The 16,185-nt window shown below is 32.8% G+C and overlaps 1 protein-coding gene across 1 annotated transcript in view; it reads left to right on the top strand.

The window, feature by feature from the left end:
• EAF2 (ELL associated factor 2) overlaps positions 1 to 16,185 on the top strand; it is a 58,676-nt gene that overhangs the window by 964 nt on the left and 41,527 nt on the right. Inside the window, exons 2-3 of the mRNA XM_031959725.1 lie at positions 8,078 to 8,172; positions 12,766 to 12,902. Of these exons, the coding sequence (XP_031815585.1) occupies positions 8,078 to 8,172; positions 12,766 to 12,902 (232 nt within the window). The remainder of the gene's footprint in view (positions 1 to 8,077; positions 8,173 to 12,765; positions 12,903 to 16,185) is intronic.

The raw sequence follows: 16,185 nt of genomic DNA, 5'->3' as shown, positions 1-16,185 counted from the left end.
AATTGTAGTGACTGAATGCAGATGGAAGTATACTATTTTCACTTTTTTCCCTATTTCTCATAATTTTTCCCTGTTCTGATTTCATATTTCACAAATGACTATTTATGGAGATATGTTTAACATGATTGTATATGTATAACCTATATCAGATGATAACTTGCTATCTTGGGGAAGAGGGAAGATTAGAAAGGAAAGAAAAATTTGGTACTCAAAATCTTACAAAAATGATTGTATTTTTACATGTAATTGGGAAAATTGCAAAAATACTATTAGCTGGTGGAAAAAAAGAAAAAAAATCTATCTGTTCTGGAATAATTCCATGTATTTTGGAATTTAACTCAAAATATTTGATATGAAAAAACATTTGGATATCTACAGGTGGATTAATGATTAGATTTATGTTTGCTGGGTACTAGTGTGGCTCTCTGCCTCCACCAAAAAACTGGATGTTTTCTTTTTCTTTCTGTTTTTTCTCTTCCTTTTTCTTGGTTTTTCTTAATTTGAAAATGGTTATGGTTGCCAAAATGAAAGAAAAAATTTAATAGAGTTGAAGAAGATACCAAACTAATCAGGTAGGTGATAGAGCTTTTATTTGAAGGTAGAGTACTCAGAACACTTTAGTCTGAAAAATATAGAAGCTTGAAAATAACTGTTTCATCATGAGATGTGACTGAAGTTCATACATAACATGATAGACATGAGCAGATGGTTTTAAATCAAATAAAAAGTACACCTTGTACAAGAGCTAAATAGAGTATTAAAGTTGTTGATGAAGAGTACAGGTTACCTTTACGGTCACAGTCCAAACTATACTTGAATAGGTATTCCGGCTAGAGCATTCCTGACAATTGATCATTGGATCTCTTCTTGAAGACCAATGAAGAGGTAGTCACAATGAAGAGTAGTCTCTGCTACTGAAGAAATCTTAAGATTTAAATGTTGGAGAGATTTTTTTTCTTACACATTTGCTTTTCTAAAGTAGACAAAGTAGGTATGCACTCCATATTCAAGCAAAACAAATCAAGTTTCTCTTTAATATGACAATCCTTTAAGTTGTCATGTGCTCTTGTTCTCTACTACAGAGAGTAAACAAGTTTTCTGTGCTATAATACCCCACTTGATTATTTTTTTGGCTTGATTATCAATCTCCTCACTAGATGGAGGATATACTCCAGCTTTTTAATGTTTTTCTACTTGCTTCAGATGCTTACTAGTTATGCATACTTGGGCAAGTCATTGTTTGCCTCAGTTTCCTCTCCTGTAAAATGGGGATAATAACATCTACCTCCCAGGATTGATATGAGGATCCAATAAGATAATAATTCTAAACTGCTTGGCACAATGCCTGACATATAGTAACACTATATAAGTGTTAATTGTCAAATGTGGCAGTTAGTAATGGACATAATAGTTTATATTCTGTTTAGGATAAGTAATAGCAGGACGTCTACAATATTTATTGATGCAGCCTAAGATTGCATTAGCTTTTTTTGGCTGTCATGTACAGGACTTGCTATCTTCTAAACCCCTAGTTTTTTTTTTTTTTACTCTCCACAAGAACTGTTGTTTAATGATGCATGTTTCTCCTGTTTTGTAATCTTCGTAAATACAAAGAAGTTTCTTTGAATCTAATTAGAGTACTTTACATTTATCCCTATTAAATGTCATTTTATTAGATTTACCTCATCATCCTATCCAGTCAGGATGTTTTTAAAACCTAACTTTTATACAACATGTGAATTATTTTCTGTGAGCTTATGTCACCTCCATGTGTTCACCCTTGTTATTTACAGATATATTGAACAGCATAGGACCAAGGGCAAATACATGGGGCTATCCACAAGATATTTCTTTAATCAATTCATTAAGACTTCTCTCTGACTATATAATTCAACTAGTTCTGTATTTATATAATTCTACTAGCATCTTATGTACAAAGTACACTCTGTCATTGACATATCCCTAATGTATATCCCAGAAATCCTAGGAGAAGAGGAAATGAGATTAATTTGATATGGCCTGTTCTTTCTGAAGCCATACTGACTCTTGGTTATTGCTGTTTTTTTTTCAAAATGCTCATAAACCATCCTTTAATAGATTCAAGAAATTTTCTTCCTTTGCTGTCATCTGTTATCATCTCATTTGCCATTAATAATGATTCTGTCACTTACTTTGACCTTTCGATTGCATGCAAAATGACTTTTTTTAAAAAATGTTTTCCATTAGCATTTATCACTAAACTTTGATGCTCCTGATGTTTTTCTTAAAAAGACTGTCATTTTTAACCTGCCATAGCATCTTCCATATGTATCTTTTAAAATTCTAAGTTGATCAAATCTCTGTGAATCCATATATGTCTCTTTAAATAATTTTTTTCTTCTTCAGAAGTATTTTAGTAATAACCTTAGAATGGGGCATTAAGGAAAACAAGTGATATTTGAATATATTCCTGGCATTTTGAGACTGACGTCATAGGAAAACAATTGTATTCTCTCACCTTGACTCATAGCCATAATCAAAACAAAAGTGAGGTTGTTCCTTTCCAGTGTGTCATTTTAATTGATAAGTGCCTATTGAGTATATATGATGAACATAGTAACTTGAAGGATACAAAAGAAGCAAGAAATAGTTCTTGTGATCAACATTATAATCTTGTTAGAGAAACTGTATAAAATGACTAGAGATTAGGACTGCACAACATTTTAACAACTGATTATAGAATTATATTAGATGTCTGGTAATTCAGATCATAGATATAGTCACAGGAAGCATAAAAGCACCATCTGAGAAGACTACATTCCTCCAATCCTAGCTTCCCACGTTGTTAAATACTGATATGTGATAGGTTCTGCAGTGATAGGCCTAGGCATAGAGTAGAAAGAGAAAGGAATACAAACTCCTAAGGAGGCACCTTTAATAATACCACTATTTCCTAAGCTCCCATTTATTTCCTTTTTTTCTCTTCTCGCAGTATTTCCTCCTCCAAAGAAACCTAGGCAGCTATAAATAAAAATTTAGAATAGGTTGTAGTTTTATCTGAAATGTAGATGAACATTCCTTAAAGATGTAAAATTACCATCTATGTACACCTTTCTTACTTAGGACTTATGAAGAAAAAAGAGAGCAGGTACTTGCTAGAATAGAGTAAGATCAGTCAGTAAATAAATATTCATTAAGAACCTGATGTGTGCTAGATATTGTAGTAAGTACTGTGGATACAAAGAAAGAGTAAGAGGCAGTCCTTATTCTCAATCTAATTGGGGAAGACAAAATGCAAATAAATAGTTATTTTCAAATAAGCTAAACATAGGATAAATTGGAAATATCATTATCAGAAAGACACTAGAATTGAGAGGAATCAGAAAAGCTTCCTGTAGAGAATGAAATCCTGGGATTTTAGCTGGGACTTAAAGCCAGGAAATAGAAATATGGAAGGAGAACATTCCATATATGGTAGATAACCAATCAAAAAACCCAGAGTTGTGTTGAGAGATGAGTATCTCATTGAAAGAATAGCAAAGACAAAGAAAAAATTAAAAAAATAAATAAATAAATAAATTAAAAAAAAAAAAAAAAGAAAGAAAGAATAGCAAAGAGGCCTTTATCACTGGGTCACAGAGTGTGTGTGAGTATTTGAAAGGGGGTAGGGTGTAAGGTGTAAGAAAACTGGAAAGGTTGTAGGATTCTGGATTACAAAAGATATTAAAAGTCAAAGGATTTTATATTTAATCCTGAAAGTAATAGGGAGCCATCAGAATTTATTAAATTGGGCCAGGGATGGAAGATGGGAAGGGTGTGGAGCTGAGTGGGAAAGGGTGTTATGTGAGACATGATAAGTCTTGTGTTTTAGAAAGATCTATTTTGAGTGGAGAATGGAATGGAATGAGGCAGAGAGACCACCATTAGGCTATCGATAGCATGAGGAGTCTATACCAGGGTGGCGATAGTATCAAAAGGAAAGAAGTATCTAAGAGACATTGTGAAGGTAAAATCAATGGCAAAAGAGTTGTTTTGAAAGGTGACTCAGAATAAGGAATTGAGGATGGCATAGAAAAGTTTGAAAAAGATGGGGAAGTTTTGGGGGAAATTAATGAGTTCAGTTTTGGTCATGTTAAATTTAAGATGTTTGTGAGACATCTAGTTTCAGATGTCTAATAAGGAGTTTAAGATGCAAGAGTGGAGGTCAGCAGAAAGACTAAGATTGAATAAGATTTGAAAATTATCAGCATAGAGATAATTTAATACATGAGAGCTGAGGAGATCACTATGTGAAATTATATAGAAGAATAACAGAAGAGCGCCCAGGAAAAACCTTGGAGGATACCTGGAGTTGACAGTTGTAAAGATCCAGCTAAGGAAACAAGAGTAATCAAATGAGGAAAAAGAGAATCAGGAGAGTAATGCCATAAAAATTTAGATAGTAAAGAGGATCAAGGAAAAGAGTGTGATTAGTAATGCCACGGGCTGCAGAGAAGTCAAGAAGGATGAGGTTTGAGAAAAAGCCATGAGATATGGTGGCTAATGTGAAGTCTAGGTTAACTCTCTGGAGGCCTTAAAATCAGTCGGAGTCAGGATAAGCAAAAGTCCTTGGACTTTAGGGGAAGAAGTGAAGGGGATGGATAAGACTGCCACAAGCTCTCCACAACCTCCCTTCTCTTCATCCACCTCCAAAGTGACTCTGGCTCATCTTACTCCACCCCCTAATCCCTCCTTACAGTTCTCTTAACTCCAAGCATTGAGCTAGCATTAACTGTGAGAAGAGAAATTCCAAACATGCTAATAGAGTTATTGTCCAATAGGTAATTAGCCTTAAGTGCTTGGTTGTTTGATTCAAGTGCACCTATTCAGAGTTTCAGCCCTTTACAGGCTAATCATAAGTTGGAGAATGGCTGAATAAGTTATGGTATATGAACTTTATGGAATGTTATTCTATAAGAAATGATCAGCAGGATGATTTCAGAGAGGCCTGGAGAAATTTCCACAAACTGATGCTAAATTAAGTGAATAGAACATGAATATTGTACACGGCAACAAGATTATATAATGATCAATTCTGATGGACATGGCTCTCATCAACAATGAGATAATTCAGGCTATTGCCAGTGGTCTTGTGATAGAGAGCCATCTGCACCCTGAGGGAGGACTGTGGAAACTGAATGTGGATCACAACATAGTATTTTCACTTTTTTAGTGTTGTTTCCTTGCATTTAATTTTCTTTCTGTTTTTTTTATCTGATTTTTCCTGTGCAGCAACATAATTGTTAAAATATGTATGCCTATTTTGGATTTAACATTTTTACCATGTTTAACATATATTGAATTACAATATATCTAATTCATATTTGGAACACAAGATTTTTCAAGGGTCATTGTTGAAAAAACTATCCTTGAATATGTTTTGAAAACAAAAAACTTCAATTAAAAAAAGGATTTGGTGGCTAATTGTTACTAGTTTTGGAGAGGAGTTTCTGGAGAATGATGAGGTCAGATTGTAGAGGGTTAAGGAGTGTAAGAAAAAAAAAAGAATCATCCATTATAGGCAGCTTTTTTCAAGAAGTTTAGGTGAAAAAGGAGGAGAGCTATGGGATGGTAGTAGGGATGGATATATCAAGTGAAGGATTTTTGAGGATGGGAGGAGACATGGGTATGTTTGTAGGCAGTGGGAAAGGAGCCAGTAGGTGAAGAAATTGAAATGAATGATTGAATGAGGATGATAAATGGGGCAGTGTGCTGGAGAAGATTGGATGGAATAATATAACTGTACAGGTAGAGGGGTTTGCCTTAGCAAGGAGAGGGGCCACTTTTTATTTGGATAGTGTGAGATGAGAAGAGAAAAAGAAAGGAGTTCTCAGTGATAAATAGCTTCTTCTTCTTCTTTTTTTTTTAATGGAAAACATGAGACCAAGTTCTCACCTAAGTAAGTGGGGATAGGACTAGTCTTGGGTTATTTTAGGAAGGATGAAAAGATTTAGAAAACCTGTTATGGTAAGGGAATAATGAGTTAACTAGAGAGCTATAAAAGAATGCCTAGCAGCACTGAGAGATTAGGTAACATTAATTTGTAGTAGGCTCACAATTTTTATCCAGCAACACAAATGTAGCAGTGAAAGCAATGGATTTTGGGAACCTTTTCATATCTGCTATTTCTCTTCCAGATTAATAGTAAGAAAAATAAATATAAAAACACGAAAAGGTTTTGATGCTTAAGAACCATGTAATGGGGAGAAGAAACAGACAATGTACTGTCACATATTAGAAGGAAAAACAAATGGGCAGAAGTAAATTACTTCATCAGTGTGAGATATAAAACTATGTGTTTATAGTGAAAATAAGCAGAAATATTAGAAGAATCTACATTCTGTTATGTTTATTTGATGCATGAAGGTTTCCATATCATATTGATGAGGTAAGTAATGTGTCTTCTTCATAGTACATATGGAGAAATCAAAGCTCTCACATTAAATGATTTGCCTATGGTCATAAAGTAAGTAGTAATTATCATTTCTTTTAATTCCTGGACTCACTCAGAGCCTGTGTTAGTTATGAATCCATTACCTCAGCATCCCAATAGTACCCTGTGCCCTAACATTTGAAAGATCACTGTTTATACAGAATATTCTTAAGGGTGTGTGCTTCATTTATTGAACATTCCAGTCTCCATAAAATCTGGGTAACATGACCAACAAGAAGGGTAAATATTTTTCCAGTCTTTAATCATCAAGAAAAATCCTAGCTGAAAAATCTCTCAGTGACCTCCACTTCTACTATCCTTCAAACTCCATTTGGCATAGTTATGCTTTCAGCTTCTCACCATCACTTACAATCATTGTTCCTAAGAGATTCTGGCACTTAAATTCCCATTTCATAGCACAATTTCTTCTTCTATCTTATTCATCCTTTGTACCTACTTACATACTGGTACTTAACAATAGGCAAAGGCAATTTTGCACAATAGATAGAGAATTGTAGATAGAGAACTGACTTTGAAGAAAAACCTAAGTTCAAGTCTTACCTCTATAAGACTGGGAAAGTCAAATGACCTTTCAGAACCCCAGGTACCTCTATCTAAATTGCAAGACAAGTTTAGATCTGTTTTAGTAGAGCTTCCTTTCCAGGAGTTCACTATGTAAATGAAATCATAAATGCATACTAAATCTTTGCTTATATTTAAATATTTTATATTTTTTGGTTTTCTTTATATTCTCTATATGCTTATTATATGTATATAATGTATCCTATGTTAGAATGTGAGCTTCTTGAGAAGATTTTTTTTTCATTCTTTGTATTTGTAGCCAAAGCACTTAACCCTTTGGTACATAGTAGGTACACAAGTAATAAATAAATACTTGTTGAATATCATCTGAAACTAAAGATCATTGTTGAAGCATATTTTAATTTTGCAAAGAACAGTGAATATTGCTATTGTGAATTTCTTAGAAGCACTACCAGAATTGTTTGGCCATATGTATTAAAATAAATCATTCTTTTATCACTCCCATAAAGCAATCTTAATATTTTATAAAGCTTCTCATATTGGTTACAATACTTTATTGGCAGAGTGCTTTATTAGATGCTGTGAGAAGATATAAGTAAGTCAACAATACAGTTTCTGCCCTAGAGGATCTTACAATCCAGTGAGAATACATTTTTCAGGTAGTGAGAATGGCCATGGACAAGAAGAGAAAGGACGGTACTATTTGTTTAAAAAAGAATAATCTGTCAATTTGTAAATAGCAACTTTGCTACAGATTATCTATAATGTGTATATTGTATCACAATACACCAACTTTTCTAAGCAATGGTAGAAACATAATTATTTCTTGTGATTTTTAGAGGCTATAAAACTATAAATTTGACCTTTAAATAGATCAAATGATTTAAAATATTAAAAATCATATGTCTCACATATATATTCTTTTCTTAGTCATATATAAAGAAACAAGCTGGATTAAAGGTTTTTTTTTTGTTTCTGTGATTACTTAAACATTTTTTCAATATTTATAAAACATATCCAACTTTTGATATTTTAAGTAGTAAATTTTACATGTCGCCAAGATCAGTGTTATTTGTTTTTTAGATGACTTTAAACCTGCATCTATTGATACCTCTTGTGAAGGAGATCTTGAAGTTGGCAAAGGTGAACAGGTGACAATAACACTGCCAAATATAGAGGTAAGTATTGTCATCCATTTAAAATAAAACAATATTTAAATAGGGAAGCATAGTCTGAATTAGAGCTAAAAGAAAATTAAAATTTTGAGTCTGAAGAGTTGAAAAATTTCAAACACACAAAACTTTAATTCTCTAATTAATAATAATGAATTGTTTAATAGTTCTAAGATTTTTAGCAGCATATGCTATTAATTTGAAGTATTTATATAATCTGGTGTCTAAAAAGAACCCTTAAAAGATTAATTAATTTAATTGATGTCAGGTAGAACAGTATCTAAATACTTTTAGAAATGTTTACCTTTTTTTTTTTTCAGAAAAATATCTAAAGAGATTTTTTAATAGAATGTTCCAGCCAAGAATTGACTATAGTTTATATTTTAGGGTTTTTTTTTCAAAATTTCGAATTTAACAGTTAAGCAAATAAAACGTGTGCATTCATACTTAAAATAGAACAGATAAAAGGATTGTGTTTTGAAATTATGTATTATATGAATCATTCTTTTCTTTTTAAATATATAATAAATCTAACATGTAACTTTTTAAATTGTCTTGCCTGTCTGATTTCTTTTGGCCTTCTCTTTGCATTAAAACTGCTTTAATTACACTTTTTTCCCTTCCTTTCTTTCTTCTCTTTTGGGAGAGAAAGGGCAACTCTTTTCTTAGACCCTTCTTCATTTCGACCTCTTCCCAATGAAAAAAAAAAGAAAAAAGAAAAACAAAACTTTTGTTATTGATTCATATTTGTCTTAAATACTTTGTGTTCCTTTCTGAATTGTCCTAAGGAAAAATTGAAAATATAATTTGTATACTATTATGACAATACTTATTTGAATTCGGTTTAATTCAGCAAATATTTATTAAGTGCCTACTGTGATTGCCCAATTCTACAGTTGTTTGGCTTATAATCTAATAAAGAAATATGGCATAGAAAACTCTACTATATAATGAATACATAAAGTGCTATGTGAGGTGCAAAGAAGGAAAAAGCATGATCATCTATTAAATCATAATCTAATAAGATGATCTTATTATGTCTATTAAAGATTGTCTGGAGCCTACTAACCCAATTCTTCAGTCATTGAAAAGCCTTCATTTAGTAACAACCACTACCATGTTAGACTAGCTTCAAATTGTATTTTTGACAATGGATGATTCTTTCAGATTCGTGGTGTGTGTGTATGTATGTATGTGTGTATGTGTGTGTGTGTGTGTGTGTGTGTGTGTGTGTAGAAAAAGAGAGATTTAATATGGATTAGGGGTTTTTTTGTTCGTTTGTTTTTTAACAAATGATTGCCTCTTGCTGTCCCCACCAGAACAAGGATTCCTATATTGAGGATATTTCCTCTGAATTCCATTCATTAATATTTATAAATTATCCACTGGATCTAAAGTATTCTCACTTTCCTTAAGAGTTAATATCCCAAATTGAAAGCAGCAGATATCAGGAAGAAGTTGCAGACTTTGAAATAGGTTGTTTCTTCCTCCCCCACTTCCCCCTTTTCCTCCAAGTACCCATGAGAATGTTTTATGCCTCATATTATGTTATATGCCTCATATGTTCATATGAAACTCTGATCACTTGCTGACCCAATAGGCTCTAGATACTGCTTGAGGGAAAAGCATAAAAGCTAATAGCACTAGCACTAGGGTAGAGAATTAGTATTTATTTTATTTCCTGTTACTTAGAATGTTCAGTGAAAAGCCTTTTGTGTCTTTGTTCTCTCCACATACTGAAAAAAAGCTTTTTCCTTACTTAATCAGAAATACACTCAAAAAATTAATGGATTCCTATATCAAGGAGACGTGGCTGTACACAATTTAACTCATGGCCTAGAAGTAAATATTTTTGTGTACTGATTGAGTTTATTCTCAGGGAAATCTGATTAATCATAAATCATTTTGACTCATCTGAGAAAGAACATTAACACTTTGTCTTTGTCTACATCTCATGAAAAAAGTAAAAGGTAAAAGATTTTTAGTTTTTAGGTGAACACTCAGGCTAATAAAACATTGAAAATAGAAGATGCTTTATTTAACTCAACAACAGTTCCAATGAATTTGTGCCTAGAACTATAAATAGTGCTTTTCTTCTCTACTAAATCCTGTCTTCCCAGGAATTTATATAGTCCTCCAGATCTTCATTTCTTTTTCTTTTTCTCTTTCTCATCTATAACTTTGGTGTCTACTATGGGGGAAGATGGAGGAGAGACTTTAAAATTCAATATATTTAAACCCTTGAATATATTTGATCCTATAAGCTAAGATATATTCATGTAGGGAATTTAATATAGGGAGTGAGTGGTGGATGTCTGTATACGGGTGTGTGTGTGTGTGTGTGTGTGTGTGTGTGTGTGTGTAAATGAAGACATTTTTTTAAAGTACCATTTTTAAAGGAAATAAGAAAATAAGTCCAGGAATATATTACAGGATGCATTTATTAAGTATTATATCCCCTCAGATAAACTTTTTCCAAAATCTTCAGTCACCATGGAAAGTGTGAGAAATTTATATTCTTTCTGGGAAAAAAAATGAACATTTTCTTCCCACTAGCTGGTAATTTTATAATACCCAAAAGCTTCTAATTTAATAATCCTAAGAATAATACCTTATATTAGTATAGTATTATATACTGTTTAGTGTTTCCAAGTTTACCACATTTACAACGTCATCAGTAGCTTGTTTATAGATTTGTTCTAATGAGAACAATGTTACAGGTTTGATAACTATATGTGCCAGTAAGTATCGCTATATTATCCAGCTACAGACTACTGATCCACAGTCAGAACATACACTGTTCATCACAATGAGAATACTAGGTGAGAGAATATGAATAGATCATTGTTAAACTTTTCATACGATTGATATAGTTGAAAATGCCCTGGATTAGACATTAGAAAACTTGGGTGTTCCAGTTCTGATCCAAGCTGTGTCTTATTGGCTTTATTATTACTAATAGCTGCCCTGCTTGCCTCACCAGGATAATACATTGAATAATGGACATAAAAGTATTGGAAGGTATATATCACTTTTTGGATATCAGATGTCATACTCTGGAAAGCTCCCTTATTGAAGGACCTTTGAAGATCCTGCCTGTCCCCCAATACTACCACCCTTCCCCTCAAAAGCCAATTGACTCTTACTATCACTTCAAAAAGAGGCAGATTTAGTCCACCCAGGGCAGTTAAGTGATGCATTAGATAAAGTGTAGGGCCTAGAGTAAGGAGACTTAAGTTAAATCTGGCCTCAGATATTTACTAGCTGTATCAACCTGGGCTAGTCATTTAACCCTGTAAGGAAAAACACTGCAATATCTTTGCCAAGAAAACCCCTCCTAGGGACATCTAGATGGTGAAGTGAATAAAGTGTAGGACCTGAAGTCAGGAGGAACTGATTCCAAATCTGTCCTCAGACACTTAACACTTAGTACCTGTGTGACTCTGAGCAAGTCACTTAACCCCAAATGTGTCAGCAAAAAAAATCCCCCAAAAAACAATGCCCCCAAGAAAAGTCTCCTTAAACATGAGTTCACAAATAGTCAGACATGACTGAAAGAATTGAACAACAACATTAATCTACCCCTAGTCAAAGTACTTTGCTATGTTGCTCTTCAACATAGCTTGGCGCAGGGACTTTTAAAAATTGTAACTATTGCCTGCCGCAAGCTTAAGATCAATGTCCTTACCATCCTGGAATTACAATCTATTATTGAAATTAGAGATGAATCTTATGGAAGCATGGCCTGATTTCTGTATGTTCAGATCTCTGGTAATTTCTCTCTTTGTATTAAACTGTTTTAAAAAATAAATGGACAGTGGCCAATATTCAAAATTTAGGATGGTATTAAATTTAGGGAAGAAAGAAAATCCATCTTAAGAAGAATATGGAAAGTACATGAGGGAAATAAAGTTTTATAACTACTTTTTCACTGGTCTTTATGAATGAGATCAAATATGTTTTGTACTGTTTTCTGAAACCCTTCCATTCTACTTAAAAATCAAAAGGATCTCAAAAGAAATATATTATTTCCTTTTTTTTGGTAATAATTGACATGAATTTAATATATACTTCTTCTCTGCCCTTCATAGTAATATAATTTGTATATTTCTTTCCTACTTGAATTTGTTTCAAGGATCTCAGTAAAGGAATTCTGCCAACTTTGATTTTAATAGTGCTATTATAGTCATCAGTAATTATCATTATAATCACATATATTTTGACATACCCATTTCCATTCATCTGCATAAGCGAAATATTTTATCTTTTATGATTTGATAAAGTCTCATATTAGGATGGGGATTAGTGATCTCATCTCATCATCATGGGGATCAGATCAATCAATTGATCAATGAACATTGAGTACCTATCATGCAGCAAGAACTATGCTAAGCACTGAGGATACAAAAAGAAGCAAAAAATTGTTCCTGGCCTCAAGGACCTTACAATCTAATGGGGAGACTATATACAAAACAAGTTGTATATAAAATAAGTAGGAAATAGTTAAAAGAAGGCTACATATAAGGTTACTTCTAATTCTAAAATTAAATTTAAAATTCTATGTAAATGTTAATTAACTAGTTAAAAATTTTCAAATAGGGTTCAACACCACCAGTATCTGTTTTCAAAGGCTCAAAGAAACCTTACCTAAAAGAATGTATTTTGATTATTAACCATGATACTGGAGAATGTCGATTAGAAAAACTCAGCAGCAACATCACTGTAAAGAAAACAAGGTAAGTAGTTTGAAAAATAAATGTCCTTTATTAAAAATTGTAAAGAAAAGTAAATAAAAAATATCATGGGATTGTTATATTTTAATATGTTCTATAAAAAAGTTTCTTGTTTTATTTCCAAATTTTGGAGCCTAAAGTTTTGGTTTTGATTTTATTTTTGTCTTTCCCTATCATACTAAATGATTTTCTTTTTAGTTTGTTTCTGAATGCTCCATTACTGTGACCCATACTTGAAATCTTTCATGTACCTTATTGTTAATAATTTTCTTTATCTGAATAATTTTTACTCATATATTCCAAGAATGCTTTCAACCCAGAATCTTTTGACTGTGGCAATTAGTATGTCTTGGCAGAATAGTCAATAACTACAGAAATCATTTGTAATAGATTTTCTGGAACAGGCCCAATCTCAAGAAGAGTTAGTTTTCAGAGCAGATAGCCTTTGTAAGACCATGTGTGCTTATTTTTAGTTCATAAAATATAATTACCATTCTACAACTTAAACACAAGGTTCTCCTTATATCTCCAGTGTATATATTTATGTAGTACATTTGATTATTTAAAATTACCTGACTACATTGGTCTGAGTTTTGATAGTATAATGAATGAATGGATGAAAAAAAAATTTATTAAATACTTATTTTGTGCCAAGCATTATGCTAAGTGTTAGAGATACAAATGGAAAAAAACCCAAACAGATCTGGCACTCAAATTTGTATTCCAGTAGGTAAAAACATTGCATATAAGGTAGCGCTGGCCAGGCAAGGGAGTTTTTGTCTGACAAGTCACAGAGATGGTGAGTTGATGTGTAAAGTTAACTGACCTATCCTTTCCAGAAGAATTAGTGGTGCTATCAGTTTGATTACTATATCCAAAATGAAAGACTGGAATGGAAGAGATGAAGATAGTAAAAGGGCCTGGGTGGATGGTTGTATGGCTGGATATAAAGGCAAAACATGGCCTGGTGAATAGGATGAGCATAGTGCTCTTCCTTATCCTCTTCCAAGGAGTGAGGCCAGCTAAGTAAGTCAGTTTGCTCTTTCTTAGTCACCAGTCAGGTTAGATTTTAGGGCAGGAGCTCCAAAGATGAATGGATTAATTTCCCTCGGTGAAATTTCCTTTCTTTTATTGAGAACCCAGGTTGTGAAGGTTCATGTGGGGAGAAGTAAGTCAGTGGAGCAGGACTAGGAGAAAGACTAGATGTTACAAGATGTGAAAATGAAGAATGGTCAGGTATTTGGGACCAACAGGAAATATAGTATCCTTAGTGGGCAAAGTTGCATACATTCCATCACCAATTAATGGGGCTGGTAGTTGAAAGACCAGAAAATTCATCACCTAGGGTTCATCCCTGTGAGATGAGGCTTTCTAAATTTGTAGTCTGGACATTGAGAGAAAAGCATATAGTCCATATTTAAATGCCTTCTAGTTTGTTAGGACCTTTTGAAATATATCCTCTGCTGGTATGCCATCAAGAATCTGAGATTTATTATGGATCATGGTGGAAGCACAAGAAGAATAGAGCTTTAATGTGCAGAATAGATCTAGTATATAGAATCAATACATATAATGATTAGTCAATGCCTCAGAAGTCAATAATTTTACTGGATTGACCACTCCCTTCATTGATACAAATCTTAGCCCCATTAATTACTTAGAAGATGGGTTTCAAGAATTGTTACTTATTAATTTCTCATGCTTTGACCATAGTGATGAGTTTTTCCAAATTTCTTTAGGTTGCTCTTAGACAACAAATTAGTCTCCATTAGACTGTGGCCCGTATAGAATATCTTTCTATATTGCTGGGATTTGCCAAAGTTTTCCCTTCATGGCTCAGAATTACCTCTCTTCTATAATTCAAAAGTATTTTTCAGCATTTTAGTGGAGCAGTGATCTTCCCATGGTGAAGATTGTAAACCACACATATTCTGTTTTCTTTTTTTCCTCATGTTCTTCTTTAACTTCAACTTACGTTCCCATATTTATCTTTTCTTCTAGTTTGTTATTCATTTTAGTCTTTTTTTTAACTAGTCAGGGATCTGACTGAATAGACAGCTGATATAAAAATGGCTCCCCACACAAGTATAGTTATTTTTTGTCTTATATATAATCAATTTGTTAATTAATATCATGATTGCTAAACAGTAAGTTGAAATATTGGGACAGCTAGATGGCTCAGTGGATAGATAGAGTGCTAGGTCTTGAATCAGGAAAACATAAGTTCAAATCTGGACTCAGACATTTAATATGCGACCCTGATCAAGTCACTTAACCCTACTTGTCTCAGTTTCCTCTTGTGTAAAATAAGCTGGAGAAGGAAATGGCAAATCATTCCAGTATCTTTGCCAAGAAAATCCCAAAAGGGGTCATGAAGAGTTGGACACAATTGAAATAACTGAACAACAAATAAGAAGTTGAAATATTTTGAGGGAGGAGGAACCCTATCAATACTGATATTCTATAAATTCTATAAATTTGATTCTTTAAATTAAAAAAAAAAAAACATGAAAGATATTTTGCTTAAAGATGGAAAGCTTATTCCTAGGCTCTAATTTGGATGTTGTTTTCATCCTTGGTCCTTTCTAAACTCAATTTTGTGGAATGTTTACTCTCTTCATCTCATGCTTATGATGACCACAGTTAAGACTGCCATGAAAATAATTGCAGTTTATATACTAACAGGTGTTACAGGAAAGGAAAAATTCTATGACAAACTTCACATTCTCCAAATCAAATTAATGTATACTTCAACACCTGCTGAATTTAAAGCGAAGGTGAACAAAGAGTAGAAGGGCAAAAAAAAAAAAAAAAGTTGGAAAAGATGATTTGGTATTAAAAAATGTAAGAGCTGTGGTAGATTACTCATATAATTGTAAAATTATATATGTATGTCATAAATCTTTTCTTTAAAAGGAGAGTAAAAAATGTTAGTTAGTGAGGATTGAATAACATCATCAAAATTGAAATTGACTATGTCATTAACAGGAAAAGATGGGTAATTCTTAAGGAAAATCGATATCAAATTAGCTACCTATGGCTATAATCAAACTATTAGCTACTTAGAAGAACAGTCAAATTCAACATACCAAATTATAAGAAAGGACGAAGACACTGCAATTAAAACAGTTTCAATCTGACTTTGGGTCCATTGAAACATTGAAATATAATTAAAAATACCCAATAACAGGTTAGAACTCTTTAAGATATGAACCTAGAACCAAGCAGAGACATCCCAAAAAGAGAGTTCTGTCTTGACATGCTTTCTAGTTTTATGGTCTCATAC

The sequence above is a fragment of the Sarcophilus harrisii genome, chromosome 3, assembly GCF_902635505.1.
Source record: "Sarcophilus harrisii chromosome 3, mSarHar1.11, whole genome shotgun sequence".
Classification (NCBI taxonomy): domain Eukaryota; kingdom Metazoa; phylum Chordata; class Mammalia; order Dasyuromorphia; family Dasyuridae; genus Sarcophilus; species Sarcophilus harrisii.
This window is presented reverse-complemented; position numbering and strand designations above follow the sequence as displayed.